Genomic DNA, 15,887 nt, shown 5'->3' with positions numbered 1-15,887 from the left:
TTGTAATTAGTTTATTGTGATGCACTAAAATCCCTATAATATCTCACCTCAGGGATAGATTTATCGAGACCACTAATATTGGTTGGGTTGTACAAAGCTTCACCGTCACGTCTTTCTTCACCCGGTATTGTTATCTATTCAAAAATTGAATTTGAAATCAATGTGAAACCTGAAATACATTTGAATATTTAGGAGACGTATGTTATGCTCTTATTACACATCAGAATGTATTAAAGCTGCCATGTTCACAGAGAGAAAGATGATTTATTTACGCGCATTTTGATACCACATTTGTCCAATTTTGTTCAATATTAACAACAAAGCAGTATTTTAAAAAAAAATACACCAATTTAAAAGTTGCAGCTATATATTTGTATTGATTTGAAGTCAGTGCGAAGATAAATGGAGGTTTTTACGTGCCACAATGCTTGCGTAATAACTATTGATTGCTGTAAGCTGCAACTTTCAAATTCAGATATTTTCCTTTAAAAGCACTACTGTGTTGTTAATATTGAACAATATTTGACAAACGGGGTATTAAAATGCTGGTAAATAAATCATCTAGCTTTCTATGCAGAAATATTGCGGAAACAATTCTGAAGCTATAGGTGTATTTATAACAGCTGCATTACTTTTTGTACATACTTTATTACTCTATAATGGTAAGCGATATACGTATACAAATTTCCATTGGATTTCATTTTAAGATATTAGTATAGAAATAGTGGCGTACCCAATGGGTAGAGGGGGTTTGGGAGGGGCAGGTCGCGTTCAGTCCTCGGGCCATAGTAAAGTTAACTTAAACTCCATTTCCATTGCTGTTTAGAACTAAAACAGTGTTATCTAAATGTTTATATTCATATCTTTTTCGGTATTGCTTAAATAAAAAGTCACTAAATAACACTCGTTCGGATTCTTTATTCTTGTCGATGTCTTCTTTACCAAAGCAGTCACTATTAAGAAATAAATACCTCTGTTTGAAAAACAATCCATCAGAATTTAATATGCAAAGCTATATTCTAAATAGAATAATTCTGCTCCAACACCACCTCTCCAATATGCGATACCATGATTGACTTGCAATACTAACAGAAATGGTAATCAGAGTTGTATTCCTTTCATTTGATTGCATCCATGCAGTACCATTTTACACCTCTCCCACTGTCATGACTACAATATAATTATATGCCTTGCATTTCATAACCTTTCTTTATTTATTAAATTATATACTACTATGCTGATGTTGCAAACTACTATTGGGCCCCTATTCCTTTTTAAGTTTTTTCTTTAAATTATCCAATACTTATGTTAAGTTGGGCTTTTCGACATTCTCTTTATAGCAGGCTACTACGAATATCAAAAACTGTATATCGAATCTTACTGAGTCACTTTCTAACCATTTCATTTTTGCTTGTTTAAAAAATTGGTTTAAAAACGATTCCCCAGCAACACTTTCCTTGATATCTTTAAAAAAACCAACAACAACAACAAAGGTTAAAATTGAAGACTTACATTTGCTAGTATGGTCTCATATTCTAACACAGCAGTCATATCAATAGTGGCCGCGCCTTCTTCTGCTCCAAGCATGGTGGCTATAGTAACCATGTAATCGAAATATGCCTTCTTGTACTGCATGTATAAAAATGTTGAAATACTCGGCTGTAATCATTGATATTCTGTGTATCATAAGTTGTAAACAAACTATACACTATACAAACTGTCGGTCGAAACACATAGTGGTATACGTGAAGGACAAAATGTGTTTCCGAGAGAAGCGTGTGTTAGAAGGAGATGTTTCTAATAACCATACTGCAGTTACTGTCCGTTTTCCTATACACAATACACAGTGCTCTTTCCCATTGACGCGTGACCTTTACAAATAGCCCTACGTTAACAGTATGGGGATATGACTAGTTAACGTCGCTGTGTGAAAAATAACCGGCCAATATTAAAAGTACTCTTCTAAAGTTCTAGAAAATATAGTTTTTAACATGTCCTAAATTTTTAGCTAATTTAGATGTTTGGAAATATTCGTACTTTGGTGTTTTAGTTAATGTTATAGGTAATAGTACATTGCCTAGTTAACGTCGCTGTGTGAAAAATAACCGGCCAATATTAAAAGTACTCTTCTAAAATTCTAGACAATATAGTTTTGTAACATGTCCTAAATTTTTAGCTAATTTAGGTGTTTGGAGAGGGTCGTACTTTTGTGTTTTAGGAAGGACATGTAAACGACAGATAACACCAAAAATATGAAGAAATTATTTCCAAACCGTGTTAAGTCAAAAATCATTATGTTGCTCATTTTCAAGAATGCTGGTTTACAAAAAGCACGACATTGTCTGATTTCGTGAACAAAGCCACACATAACATTGTTTCCTTTCGTTTCCTTTATAATCGGTTACTCAACTGAAGCTATGAATACCAGCTTTATTGCGATATCGCACATGAAAACAGTCACTTGTGCACAACCAGAGAAGATCCGATTTAATCAGTTGAGCTGTTTCAATGAGTGTTATCTTGGTTTAATAGCTTTTAATGGGGTTAAGTCCTGCAAAGGTCGAGATGAATTCTACTGCAGACATGACTGCATCATGCGGAGTCGATACTGTTCCACTATTACCATCATTGGCCCAATTCCATTTGAAGTTTTAAGTTCAAGCTATTATGCTGTATGTTTAATAATTTAAAAGGAATAATTGTTATAGGATAAAGCTAGCTCTATTTGACTTTTTCGAGATAGGTGGCATATGTATTACAAATACATCAAACTTCAAAATTAAACATGGTTTACTTTGTGAGATTAGGTAATGATGTTATGTGTTGAATTTTAAATTATATGAAATTAAACCTTTCGTATCTGCGTCTAATTCAATCACCGCCGTATTCTTACATATACCGGGACAAAATCAATATTGAATTGTTAAAACTATGCAATTTTTTTTAATATAGTGTCGTATCTGAATCGTATCTCTAACAAATAATGTCTAACCCGATAAGCGTGTTCTCACGAAAGCGTTTCGGGTAGTATCATACCTGCGTCGTATTCACAAAATTGGGACACAATCACACACAGCTGAATTTCACATACTGTCGTTTCTGTAATGTGAATGTCGCATAATGTCGTATTTCTAATGCGATCGTCGCAGGTTTTTCGGAAACACCGAAAAACATATGGAGAACAATCATTTTGATCTATATTTACTACGTTAATTTTGCGAATAGATTAAAATAACTTTCATTTTCATAGCCTACCGCTTTCTTACTTGGGAGAGTAGCAAATGTGTGCAGCTAACTTACGTGTGCATATTGTTCTTCGAGGTAGTAGTCCCTGCTTGGCATTCCTAGAGATGGCTGATCGATCTAATGTAACATGTGTAATAACAATAGAAGACATAATAATACTGGAATGAAATACACCACTAAAATCGGGTCTTATCATCAGATGCTTTGTAATATCGGGCGCCCTCTGTGTATTTCGACATTCCACTTTTTTTCAGCACGGTAATCCTAATCCTTACCCTAACCCTACTGACCTAATCCTATTGAAAATCAGAAGCAATCTGGTCTTTGCTGTTGACTGCGTGTCGAACATTCGGACTGTCGAACGAGCGGTGGTATACGGTACAATTTAAAACTACTCATTCCAGGATAAGAAATGGAGATGATCAAGAGAAGGGGCGAGGAGTTATGAACAGAGATGAGGAGATCTACAATCTAAGTAACGTGTCTGATCCACTGTTGGAGACTGCTAGCAAGACTAGCCAGTCACAGTGTTTCACTGACCAAACTGTCAGCAAGAAAGTAAGTTTCTTCAATTGGTTTGACAAATCAATACCTGTTAGATTGTATAATTACCCAACCTGGTGAACCTGTTCCAAGATGGAGAAGATACCTAACACTTCAAAATAAAATCCTATATTAAACACATACAAGAAAGCCCAATAACGCTACTCGACAGGAAACCTGGTTGACTTTAAAACCGTTCAATTGTATTATGATGATTGGTGACTGTAGAGGGCTACTCACTCGAAAGAGATTCACATTAATCATATGTGACCGTACATCACGAATGAGCCGTAAATGTCCTCAATTGTATTCTGAGTTACAGTGTAAAATGGGCATGAAGGTCATATTCATAGGTATTTCAATTTGGTGCTACGTGTATCTCATTAAATGAGGTACACGTAGCACCAAATTGAGGTACCTATGAATACGACCTTCATGCCCATTTTACACTGTAACTCAGAATACCATTGAGGACATTTACGGCTCATTCGTGCTGTACGGTCACATATATTTAAAAAAATATATACGTAAAAATGACAAAGATAACAGACTGAATAAATTTCTTTTGCACAAAACCAGAATTTTACTCACGATTGACGGTTTCGTCTATCATGGTCGATTAGCATCTTAAGAATGATGATGGTCGATCCTCACTTCCGGTTTTCCGGTCCCGACTGCTGATGGTGTATTTTGATTAGTCAGAAGGGGATCGTATACGTGACTTAAGAACTGGTTTTGTGCAAAAAAAACGTATTACGTCCTACGTATTGAGACCTACAAACCTGGTGAATCTGGTCAGTGAAATCTTTGCAAGACTATATTGGCACTTTGCATGGAATGTTTGACAGAGTGAACAAATTAATCAAAAACCAGACTTGAAATCATGATTTACATACCTTCATTTCCCTAATATTTGTAAATACTACATCTTTTTTTTCTAAATGCTTCGAATAAAATTAAACATGGAAAGATAGAAATCAAACATCATCTTACGAATAATATATTTCGTGTTGAATCTTTTTTATCCACACTAACAAACGATTTCACGATGACGTCATTGTTGTATTCTCCTGATAAACGGCCCATTAAAGCTTCGAAATCATAATCAGTCTCGTTCCAAAACCACCTTTAGTATCTCCTAAAACGGGCCAGCCTCCAAGATCGTGTAGTAGATTACGAAGTGGTTTATCGTCACGCTCATCGATTGTCTCTATGTCATCGACAAAATCAAATTTAAATGTTTATCCCTGTCTTATTGGACTGCGAAGAGGGTGTTCTTGCAACACCCCTAATATTCCATTATAAACGTCATATAATTAGTCGTATTCTCACACGCGTTTTGGTGGTTTTTTTGGGGTTTTTTTCGGTTCGGATGACAAACCCGCCTTCATGGTACAGCTACAATGTAATCACAAAGTTAAATAAAATTTTGCTGCACAGTCATGCGTTGTTTACCGCCTTTGCATTCAAATGCACAGGAAGACCGCCCGTTTTTATTAACAATCTGTTATGGCAGCGCGGAGGTTGTCACGTGCGAATTTATAAATACGTATATATTAATATAGTCGAAGCATACTGTAGTATTAGGGTTAAACGTCATTTTGTGATTCCAACATCTTTTTGTTTCAATATAGGTCGATTTTAGCCACCACAACCATTAAAACTGATATTCGCAAATGTTAATATCACAAGTTCCTTTTAAATACTTCAGAACGATTTCTGTAAAGAAACCATTTCGAATAAAAAGAATATGCAAATGATTCATACACTATATTTCCCCTATACTTGTAGAGTTTTGCAAACAATGACCTTGGGATTTTTAACCGAGGACCTTTGACATGGACTTTTCTAATTGAGGACTTTATACACCCTCTTTACCAAAAAGTTACAAGTGTGTTTAATACGCATATTAAACTATTTTTGACACCATAAAATATATAAATGATCAATTTGATTAGTTTAATAACTAAATTGTATACGGGAATAGATTGCGAAGGTATCGGCCGTAAAAAAACAATAGCGTTCAAAAACAATATTGTTTAATGTTAAATCTCCACCAACAAGATTAAACTATTTGCCCCATGACTTGAGGACTGCGGGAGTAAAGGGACAGATTGTTGAGGTTTGGGACAATGAGAGTTCAAATTCATGAGAGAGAAGCACACCAAATGTCTCAAAACTGTAGCTCAGCATTTGGTATGATGGAATAATTATGTTTGAAAAATCTCGTTAACCATCATGTTACATGGGTATCGTCTTACCTAGATCCACACATGACGCATAGAAGTCCTTCACTTTTGTTACAGCGGTTATATCGTCATTGGATTTTTCTCTCTCAAATAGTTCTGAAATAAAAGAAAAAGTCCATTTTTTATATCAGAATCTAAACAGATTAATAAATTGGCTGAAACATTTTGCGAGATAGGTATTGTCAGGTTTTCAGCGACATTATGCTGACAAACCATTGAATACATACAATATCATATGATTATATAGAAGATTGATGGCTTTGTGATCTCAGGAGTACAACATCCAATACTTACATGATGTCTATTTCGTAAAGGACGTAGATGCTGTACAAAATATAACTTGCTTACTATCATACAAAATCTAATGTTTTGGAAACGTTTTATAGTCTTTATACCTTTCTATAACCCGACATTTAAACTTTTTCTGTCAACCTTTTCTAACCTTTTGCGAATGATGTCGAAAATATTTTGCGTTTACTGGGACCCTAGGTAAGAAATGTTAGTGATATGTAATAAATATTCCGACAAATAGGCAATTATTATTTCTTGAAGACATTGTCTGGAGTTCAGCAACTCTATTCAATTGTGGCGCATTGGCTTACCTGTAATTTCAATGAAACGTTCCTATACGTTGATCCACCCATATAAAAACAATTAGCGTTTAAAACTCTGTACTAAAAGTCTTTCATTGAGTAAACATTCTGCTTTCTAATACATTATGAGTTGTGGAAACAAAGAGAATTCTTATATCTGTAATATTTTCTTTGGTTGTTTTATGTTTCTTGGTACATAAGTTAGTAGCAATTATGTATAATACCTTCTTCATTCCTACCTTTTAAGACGACTTGGACCTCTTCTCGAAGAGCTGTGTAGGCACTATAGCTGGAACGATCTTCTGGAATTACGGTTCTCTTCAGCCATCCACCACAAGCGAACGCAAAGAAATTGTCACACGGGTCTATTGAAGAGTCGATGTTTTGAATCATTTTGCCAGCTAAGGAAAGGTAAGAAAAATAATCTATTGATTTGTTATTTATTAATGTAATTCCGTCAATATGTACTTATCTTCCATGATAAACAATTTAATCAAATATTTACAGACACATGCAAATGAAAAAATATCAAAAATAGTTAGGATTACACAAAATGCTATAAAATGAATAAAAATAAATTTTATTATATAAAAAAAATAATTTTTAAAATCATAGGATCAGTTGATGTGCGACCATTTCTACAACATTGAATGCCATTAGTGGAATGTTCTAATGCCTATCCCAAATATGAAATAGTAACATAATTGAGTTTATCCAAACATACATTTGGAGTGAGTCCTATAATAGTAAACATTGAAAAAAATGTATGATTCATTTAAACGGTTACAGAGTAATTTAAAATGAACTGTACCCAACTTTAAGGATTTTTTATATATATTCGGGGAGATTGTACATATCAAAAGAATTTTGATTTGATAATAAGAGGTTTTAGTCAGAAGATATCGCATTTTCAATTTATCATCCCATTTTTAGACCAACACATGGAACTAAGTTTATCCGTGTTCTTTACTGCAGTAACAAAATGGTGTGTTTTATAAAAATGTAGTTTTCTTCAAAACCATTTGATGTAAATACATAATTTTTTCACCAATATTAGGAAACATACTATCCTGTTACAGCTCACAAACACATTTTAAATAACCATGTAGTCTTCTCATCGTTTGTATGCTGGAGATCTAAAGTCACAGTGGCGTACCGTGGCCGCCCCAACCCCGGGGGCTGAAGAAGAAACAATTTTGCCGCCCCTTCCTTAACAACCCGTAAAGGTTGACCCAATTTTTTCACGGTCGTTTGAAAAGTGAAGAGCAAAAAAAAAAAAAAAAAAAAAAAAAAAAGGATTTTAGGCGCTAGCGCCCTTAAAACAACCTTTTTTCAAAGTTTGTTATGCTTTTTCAATTTTTCAGCCCTTTTTTCTTTGCAAAGCGCCTCCCCCCCCCCCAAAAAAATACGGGCATGAGTCAGCGGAAAGAAGCACTAGCCACCACGGTTATTTGATAGCATGTATTTTTAAATGTAAAATAGTCATTTTAAGTGAAGGTGAATACTGGTTTGGTGGCGCTATTTATCGTAAATCTTGTTTTCATGTTTACAATGGGTAGACACTGGTATAATGGTAGTAAAACATGAGACAAATACAAAATGTAAACAAATGTAACAAATGTTACAGAATGTTTAAAAAATTATCCTGAATTGTAAAGAATAACTTTGGATATGATTGGGCACAAATATACAGTTTATAGAATTAAAATTGCATCAAAAAGCAGACAAATATGAATAAGTTGATAAAGAAACGCAAATCTATATTACAAATAGCTAAAGATATAGGACCAATGTGTATAATTTAGTGTGATAGCTGTTGGTGTTGCCAACGTCTACAATTGAACATTATATGTAATGTTTTGTTAGAAAATGTAACTAATGATCACTCAAACTACCGTGCACTCAATCAATTCTGTTTCAGAAGATTAATTGCAGGAGAAAGAAACTGAGATGAAATGAAATGAATACGTTGAAAAGAAGGAAATTGAAGAAAAAACGAGAAAACTATAGAGGAAGGAGGAGGAGGGAAAGTAGAAGAAGAAAGAGCAGGAAATGGAAACAAGAAGAAGCAGATCATGAATAAGGATGAGGACGTTTACCTGTTACTACACAATGAGATGTGCTACATGTGTTAGGTAGTGGTGTTGGTGGCTCCTCTTCATGTACGGCTAGAACAACTGTGAAAAAGACACGATAAGGGATGAAGCAATAGATCCCCAGACACTAAATGACTGAGCAAAAAACTCACACCATCACTAACACTTAAACCCTGTCAAATACCTTGTGTGAAGTATATCGCGGTAGCTAAAATGCCCATGACCCCAACTTTTGACCTTTCCCTTCCCCCTGCAAGTCAAGAGGTGAATCCCGAATGTGGGATACACAGGAAACCCCCACCAGTACAGGACCAGATGTAATGACCCAGTGCTGGACCAGGGTTGGGTCAGATAAAGTGAGCGCCAGCACTGGCCCAGACCAAGTCGGCCACAACTTGTCTAATATGCTGTGTCACTTATGGACCCCATAATGTCGCCAGAGCTGGTGTTAAATGCTGATTCGTAGAATGGACAAACATGTCACAAACTGGTCTTTGACCAAAATAGAGCGCGCAAATTTAATGAAATTAGATACCAGATACCAGATGCTCGTGCATGTGTCGGATATTGCTAAATTACCAACCGATAAACTGAGCACTGAGCCTTAGAACCAAATCTCGACAATCAAAATCAACCTGTTCAAGGCAAGACAATAAATAAAACGATTTTTGACGTCGGATCGAAACGCCTTACCGAGATTTGATATAAAGTTTACATGATTTACAGGAGCTTTCAAGCTATTTTTCATCAAGAGTTATTCTTGTGACTACTACATGTATGTTTTGTCAAAACTTGAAGCCAACAATATAGGTCACCGCCTAGGCACAAACGTACCTTGAATATGCCAATTGTTTACCAAAACACTGTAACAGATACATTGTATATGCCTAAATAATCCAGATCCCTTAACATAGAGTTCCACAGTATTGCTCTATACAAGTCAGATTTAATTAGTTCACGTTCAAGTAACTCCGCAGAGTAACACAACCTTTGACATTAATTCCGATATAACCCGTAGGTACTTACTTATACCGACTAACATTCCTACGGCAGCCAAAAATAACACGCCGCACAGCACTTTCCAAAATTTTGCAGTGAAAGGTTTCGTCACTTCCGGATACTCCTCCATGTGGAGTTGTGTTTTACTTTCAGTTGACGCCATAATGGAACTAATACGAGGCAAATTTATGACTCCCTACAAATGAAATCAAGAATGTACAAATAATCTCTAGCATTGTTCAGAATGAATGATTCTGATAAATTCGAGAATTTACAATCATGAGCAAGATACACATTTCATATGTGTGAAAAAGTACGTTTAGCAGAGTAAAAATACTTTGCAAAGGGACACACAACCTCATCTTGCCCCACTTTTCTCTTTTGTTATTTTATTTAAGACTACTGGAAACTGGACTCTTCTTGCAAATTAATTTGTTTACCAAAAATATCGCTGAATTTGTATTACGCTCTGGTTAAAACATCGAACTTACAACACGGTGGTCTATATTATGGAGCAGTACAATACACAAAATCACGCAAATTCAAAATCGGATTCAACTGACATTTGGGGAATAAGCTTTTTTCGTGGATATCTACTGGAAAATGTAATAAACAGAGGAACACAAATGTTAGGATACCAAATATCAACAATCACAATATACGCACTTAGTTGTTCGTATTGGACTGCGATCGCTTTTAACGGGACATTTTAATTTTTCTTTTGTAAACAATAAACCTACTAATTTCATCTTATCATCTTCTTCTTCTGATCCTCCTATTGCTTCTTCGCTTCTTCTTTTGCTAATAATTCTTTCCGGGACTCCTTCCAACACTAGAACACTCCAACTATGTAGGTGTGTGTATGTATGTGTCCGAAACCTATGCACATTATAAACGATTTCAATTTTATAAATGACCAGGACAAATGCGCACTGAAACTATTTCACTTTACTATGCTTACTGGACTTTACGAGTTAGGCCAAACAATCCTTCGTAGATTGACCTAAATATGAACGCTGTACACAGTTGAACGACCTAGACGACGGCTAGAATAAGCTATGACGGGTAGTACCAGCATAATACATTTTTTTATCATATTTTAAGCCATAATACATTTAGAATTCGCAGTGGGACTAATTTGGGTGAGATTTGAAGGAAAACAATGCGGGGAAATAATAAACAAAACTTGTGTAGCTTCTATTTTGCCGATGGCAATTTAAAATGTTCTTTCGAATGAGTGCAGTTTAGTAGCACATAATGGTGCCAATGTGTTCAAAAGCTCTTATTAACCTCGTAATCGCATACATGTATGACCCGAAAAAGGGTACAATGCATGCCCTAAGGTCTACATTCCATATTAAATTGGGTCGACTTTTAGTTTAGGTTTTGTTTTTGTTCTACTGAAAAGATCGCGTCACTATAAACATAAGATAGGTTGGAATTTGATTTTAACAACGAACGCTTGTTGCATCGGACATTCGATGTCGAGTAAGGGGTGGTGCAATAATTACGTGTACCCCCGGGGTGGCGAATTCTCAAAATGGTGTGCCAAAATCACTTGTCCCCCATGGCCGTGCCAAAAATCATTGCCCCCCCTTTCGATGTGCCAAAAACCTTTGCCCCCCCCCTTTTTTGACGTGCCAAAAATCTTTGCCCCCCCTTACACATGCAAGATTTTGGGAAACCTGAATTTAAAACCTTAAATTATCTTATCATATAATGCGAGCGCAGCGAGGAGGAAATTTTGCATATTTGAACGTGTTCGTAACGTTTTCCTATGCCTTTTTAAGGCGTAATACAGAAACGGTGCCCAAAATATCTGTGCCAAAAATTGCTTGCCCCCTTTCGACCAGCCAAAAATGCTTGCCCCCCCTTTTTGCCTGCCAAAAAATCTTTGCCCCCCCCCCTATAATTCACCACCCCGTGGTACACATAATTATTGCACCGCCCCTAACAAGTATGTAGCAACAGCCCTTATTTCAATTATAATTTACTATTGTAAACTTCAATAAAAATTAATTACGCATTAAACATTTTATTTTTCAAAACCAGTGAAATAATCTTAAATTTATAGCTATATGGTTTATGGATGACATTGCAAACTATGTCTTCTCTGGTTTTCTTGCCCTTTTGTAGCTACGCGTGAACGCTTAAGTCTCTTGGTGATCGTTTTTTTACAACAGACCGAATGCTCTTTTGACTTCATTTCCCCATTGTCATGCTCATTTTAGCGCACAACGTTGATGTAGACCAAAACTGAATACAACGCATTTTTAAAGTAGCTCAAATTGTTAATACGCTTTTAAAACACTACACCGCAGAAAATGTTAATCTGTGTAGCTGTGAGTTTGCCAATATACTGTGGACATAAATACATGCTGTGACACTAAGGACGAACGATCTATCTCTGTCGGCTTATCAAATGATGAAACTCGCACACCTCAATAATTGTCTCCAAAACTGCCGCCAAAGAAAGAATGGTTTAAGGTCATTCAAGCAAAACAAATCCGTTAATCCATACAAGGATTGCTTTGTAACATCACAAATAATCGATAGATTTGCTAGCGCGCGCAAAAATTTTGTATTTTGTAATATTTTCGCGCCATGATCTGGATGAAAAGCGCTTCATTGTGACAATAGGCGCGCAGCGCACAAAATTTTGGTATTTTATAATATTTTGGCCCATGATCGGGATGAATTTTGCCCCCGTTTCTTTTTCTTTACCCTTCAGATTTTTCTTTTATATTTTGTAAAAGGGACACATTTTCTTTCATTTTTGTCAGGGGGCACTCTGCACTCCTGCCCCCTGCTGGCTACCCTCCTGGACTTAACAAAATACCGACAAAATATATTCACCGACATATTGTTTTATGAATTAATAAAAGCAACTTACACTATTATCGGCATGTAAAGGGTCGCCCAGTAAGAAAATTCAAGCCCTCTGCAGCGATGTCAAAATATATTCACCGTCATATTGTTTTATAAATATAAGCAACTTACCCTATTATCGGCATGTAAAGGGTCGCCCAGTAAGAAAATCCAAACCCTCTGCAGCGATGTCAAGCATTAAACCAGCTGTCTACTGAATTACCAGGATGTGTTGACTGAGCTCGATACATGCCTACTGTTCAAGAAAAAGTGCTACTGTTATAGCCACTTTGTAGTTGCAAATAATTGTCTCATATAACACGGGCCACATCATTATTTTTAGCGTAAAAGAACGAGGTGAATACATAAAATGAAGATGCCGCCCGTGTTATATGATACGATAGATGCACAACAGCGGTTAAAACAACACCTTTATTCTCTAAGTTGAGTATATTTTAAACTTATCGGTAATATTTTAAGCTTTATCATCAAGGCTATTTGAAATTGGCATTACATTTTTTGGTTGAAATGGGAAATCACGTATTAAACTGCATGATTTTCAAACCCAGGGACCAGATTACACACGGTGTAACGTTCCAACACGTTCCAACAAAATAATTGAATAATAACAAGGAAATCTCTTAGTTGTACAATTTGACTGAGAGTGTAAAACTGTATATTTATCTTGGAACCTAGGTATACATGTACAAATGAAGACCTGAGCGCAAGAAGACCGTAAGTCCACTTGGCCCCTCAACATGTATACACTAAAGTTGCGTATAGTTCCATATAATTTGGTAATGTTTTATACATGTTCATGGGCCAAAACAAATCTTTCACAACCTTTATGATGTTTTCACCCTGGAACATGTATTAAACATTATAAAACCCTAAGAAACTATACGTAACTTTAATATATACATGTTGAGGGGCCAAGTGGACTTACGGTCTTCTTGCGTTCAAGTATTCAAATAAGTTTCACAAAATGGTCATTATACAAAATATCCATCGAGTTTCCCCGACAATAGGACGTATATTTTGTATATTTAATTCACGCCCATCTTGGATTGTAGGTGTCGGGGTATCAAATAGAACCGGAACGCAACCGTAAATGCTAGAGATGTAATTTCTCATTTAAATGAAAGTTAAAATGCAGCAAAAAAAAGTATGAGAGCAGAATTTTTATAGAATGCTTCATTTTTTGAAAAAAAAATCCAAAACCTGATAACGCCAAAAAAAACGGTGCATCAAAACAGAAACAAAATTCTAAAATGTACTCTCATACTTCCTCTACAAATAACAAATAACAAGACACACATTATGTGAAAATTTCATTCAAATCCGTCGTAAAATGGCTTCCCGGATCTATTTTCATGGCGCAAAAATGCAAAAATGAGAAAATCCGAGAAACGTCTAGAAACACCTTTTTAATTTTTTTATGCAAATTAGATTTATTACATACAACATGTAAAAGAAGCAAGCACTTGATTTATTACAATTTGTTGTGATGATAAAAGCTTACTTTTTTAGTATTTGCTTTATGAGATACAGATTTTTGACTCTAGAAATGTTATATATCGCCACTTGAAAAACAATAAAATACATAATAAATATTACTGCTTGAAAAACAATAACATACATTAATAATACGCTTTTCTGTTGATGCAGTCATCAACGTCGGACGTGGTTCACATCATGTGCGAGTAAAACCTAATTTTCTTCAAGAAATTTGGCTGAGATATAAGGACTACAATATATCTGTCCTTTACTTGTAGCACCAGGATCCACTTGAGGTAAATTCTGTCGCAAAATTGAAGAGAAATTACAACTTTAAAACAATCATCGTGCACTTGCTATAACAGCGTAGCTTGTGCATAGCTGTACGTGTCGTGTTCACTGTATGCTATATGCACATCCACACTTCACTGATCACCATTCAAACCTACCGCGGTGTGTAGTCATGGCGGACAAGGACGAAACGGTAAGCTTGGATAATGCAGAAAACACGATTACAAATGAGGAGGAACTAGCAGTAAAGCGATTGAAAGATCCGGATCTGTGGATCAGAGTAAAAGTACCGCGCAATATCAGACTAACAAATATAGAGATGGCACAGGCGATATACGAGAATACAGTTACAAATGATAAAGACGCCATTACACCGAACGATATATTATCAGCCCAATACCATTCTGATTACAGTATATGGATTGTCACAGTATCAACTCTGCAGGCAAAGGTTCGTGTATTGGCAAATGATGTGATCACGTTAAAAGACAAAACCTGTCCACTAGAAGATTACAGTTTGATACACGGAATGCGAAAAAAAGAGGAATAAGACTGAGTATTCATGAACTACCACAGTCCATATCGGACGAATACGTTGAGCAGTGGGTCGATACATGGGCCAAGCGTGAAACCATGGTATCTAGACATAAGGAAGAGGATCGGAGTAGAAGAGAAGAAAACGACATTACAAAGCGCTTTAAACACCTATATACAGGTCATAGAGTATGTATGGTGTCGGAGATATATGAACATAAGTTACGTTACTCGGACATACAAATCCCCGACCCAAGAAACCAGAACAAACTAATTGATGCGCAGGTAGTTGTCTACTACAACGGACAGCCACCTATAAATTGCCATCACTGTTATTTGAACCACCCAGCAAGAGAATGCCCAGACAAACCGCAACTAAAATGCTTTCTTTGTAATAACAATGGACATACTAAGCACAACTGCCCAACAGCGGACCTTGGCCCGACATGTTTCAGATGTAATGAACGAGGGCACACCAAGAGCAACTGTGACCAAGCTCCTGCGCCTCTAGTACCTCTTGCATCTGCCCGTCCTGTTGTAGATCAAGCTGCACCTTTAATCCATCCAGTTGCAGTTCACCAAACACCTGATCAGAAGACACAACATATGGCACCTCAATCTCCGCCGCCAAACCCATCGATTGTAATCCTGCATGAACTGTTGGACAAATGCATTCAACCAGCATCAGGCCCCACATCACCAGAGATCCTAAAAAAAGTAGAAGATTTGTTAATATCAGCCGCATCACCGCAGAAAAGTCAATCTGAACCTAGACAAAATCGCAATGAAGAAAAAACTGATCAGAGAGACCCTGTACCTGAGACTGAGAAACAAATCAAAACGCTGACAAAACAAACGGACATTAGGTCGCATTTGCAAGGAGCCGGCTCCAATCTCGCCCAAGATACTAGTCACGCGGAAAGCAGAAGCAGCCAAAAGAAGAAAGACAAGAAGAAGAGAAAAATATCAAC

At 36.2% G+C, this 15,887-nt stretch overlaps 1 protein-coding gene across 1 annotated transcript; it reads right to left on the bottom strand.

Moving 5' to 3' along the window:
- Positions 1-49: 49 nt before the first annotated feature.
- LOC140168287 (neprilysin-like) lies at positions 50-9,908 on the bottom strand. Its single transcript, XM_072191641.1, has 7 exons — positions 9,754-9,908; positions 8,731-8,808; positions 6,871-7,032; positions 6,051-6,134; positions 3,301-3,363; positions 1,513-1,629; positions 50-134 (listed from the first exon to the last, which is right to left on the bottom strand). Exons 1-6 carry the CDS (start codon positions 9,887-9,889, stop codon positions 1,553-1,555), a joined length of 600 nt encoding a protein of 199 aa, XP_072047742.1. The 5' UTR covers positions 9,890-9,908; the 3' UTR covers positions 50-134; positions 1,513-1,552.
- Positions 9,909-15,887: the final 5,979 nt, after the last annotated feature.

The sequence above is a fragment of the Amphiura filiformis genome, chromosome 13 (genome assembly GCF_039555335.1).
Source record: "Amphiura filiformis chromosome 13, Afil_fr2py, whole genome shotgun sequence".
NCBI lineage: Eukaryota > Metazoa > Echinodermata > Ophiuroidea > Amphilepidida > Amphiuridae > Amphiura > Amphiura filiformis.
Note: the sequence above shows the minus strand (reverse complement) of the source record. Positions and strands in the feature narration are given on the sequence as shown.

Bases quoted from the DNA above. Each gene is read 5' to 3' on its own strand.
- LOC140168287 (XM_072191641.1), bottom strand. From the start codon at position 9,889: ATGGCGTCAACTGAAAGTAAAACACAACTCCACATGGAGGAGTATCCG. The intron at 6,135-6,870 runs GTAGGAATGAAG...CTTTTATTTCAG, and splicing joins GGTCCAAGTCGTCTTAAAAG to AACTATTTGAGAGAGAAAAA. The intron at 3,364-6,050 runs GTAAGACGATAC...ATGTTACATTAG, and splicing joins TGCGTCATGTGTGGATCTAG to ATCGATCAGCCATCTCTAGG.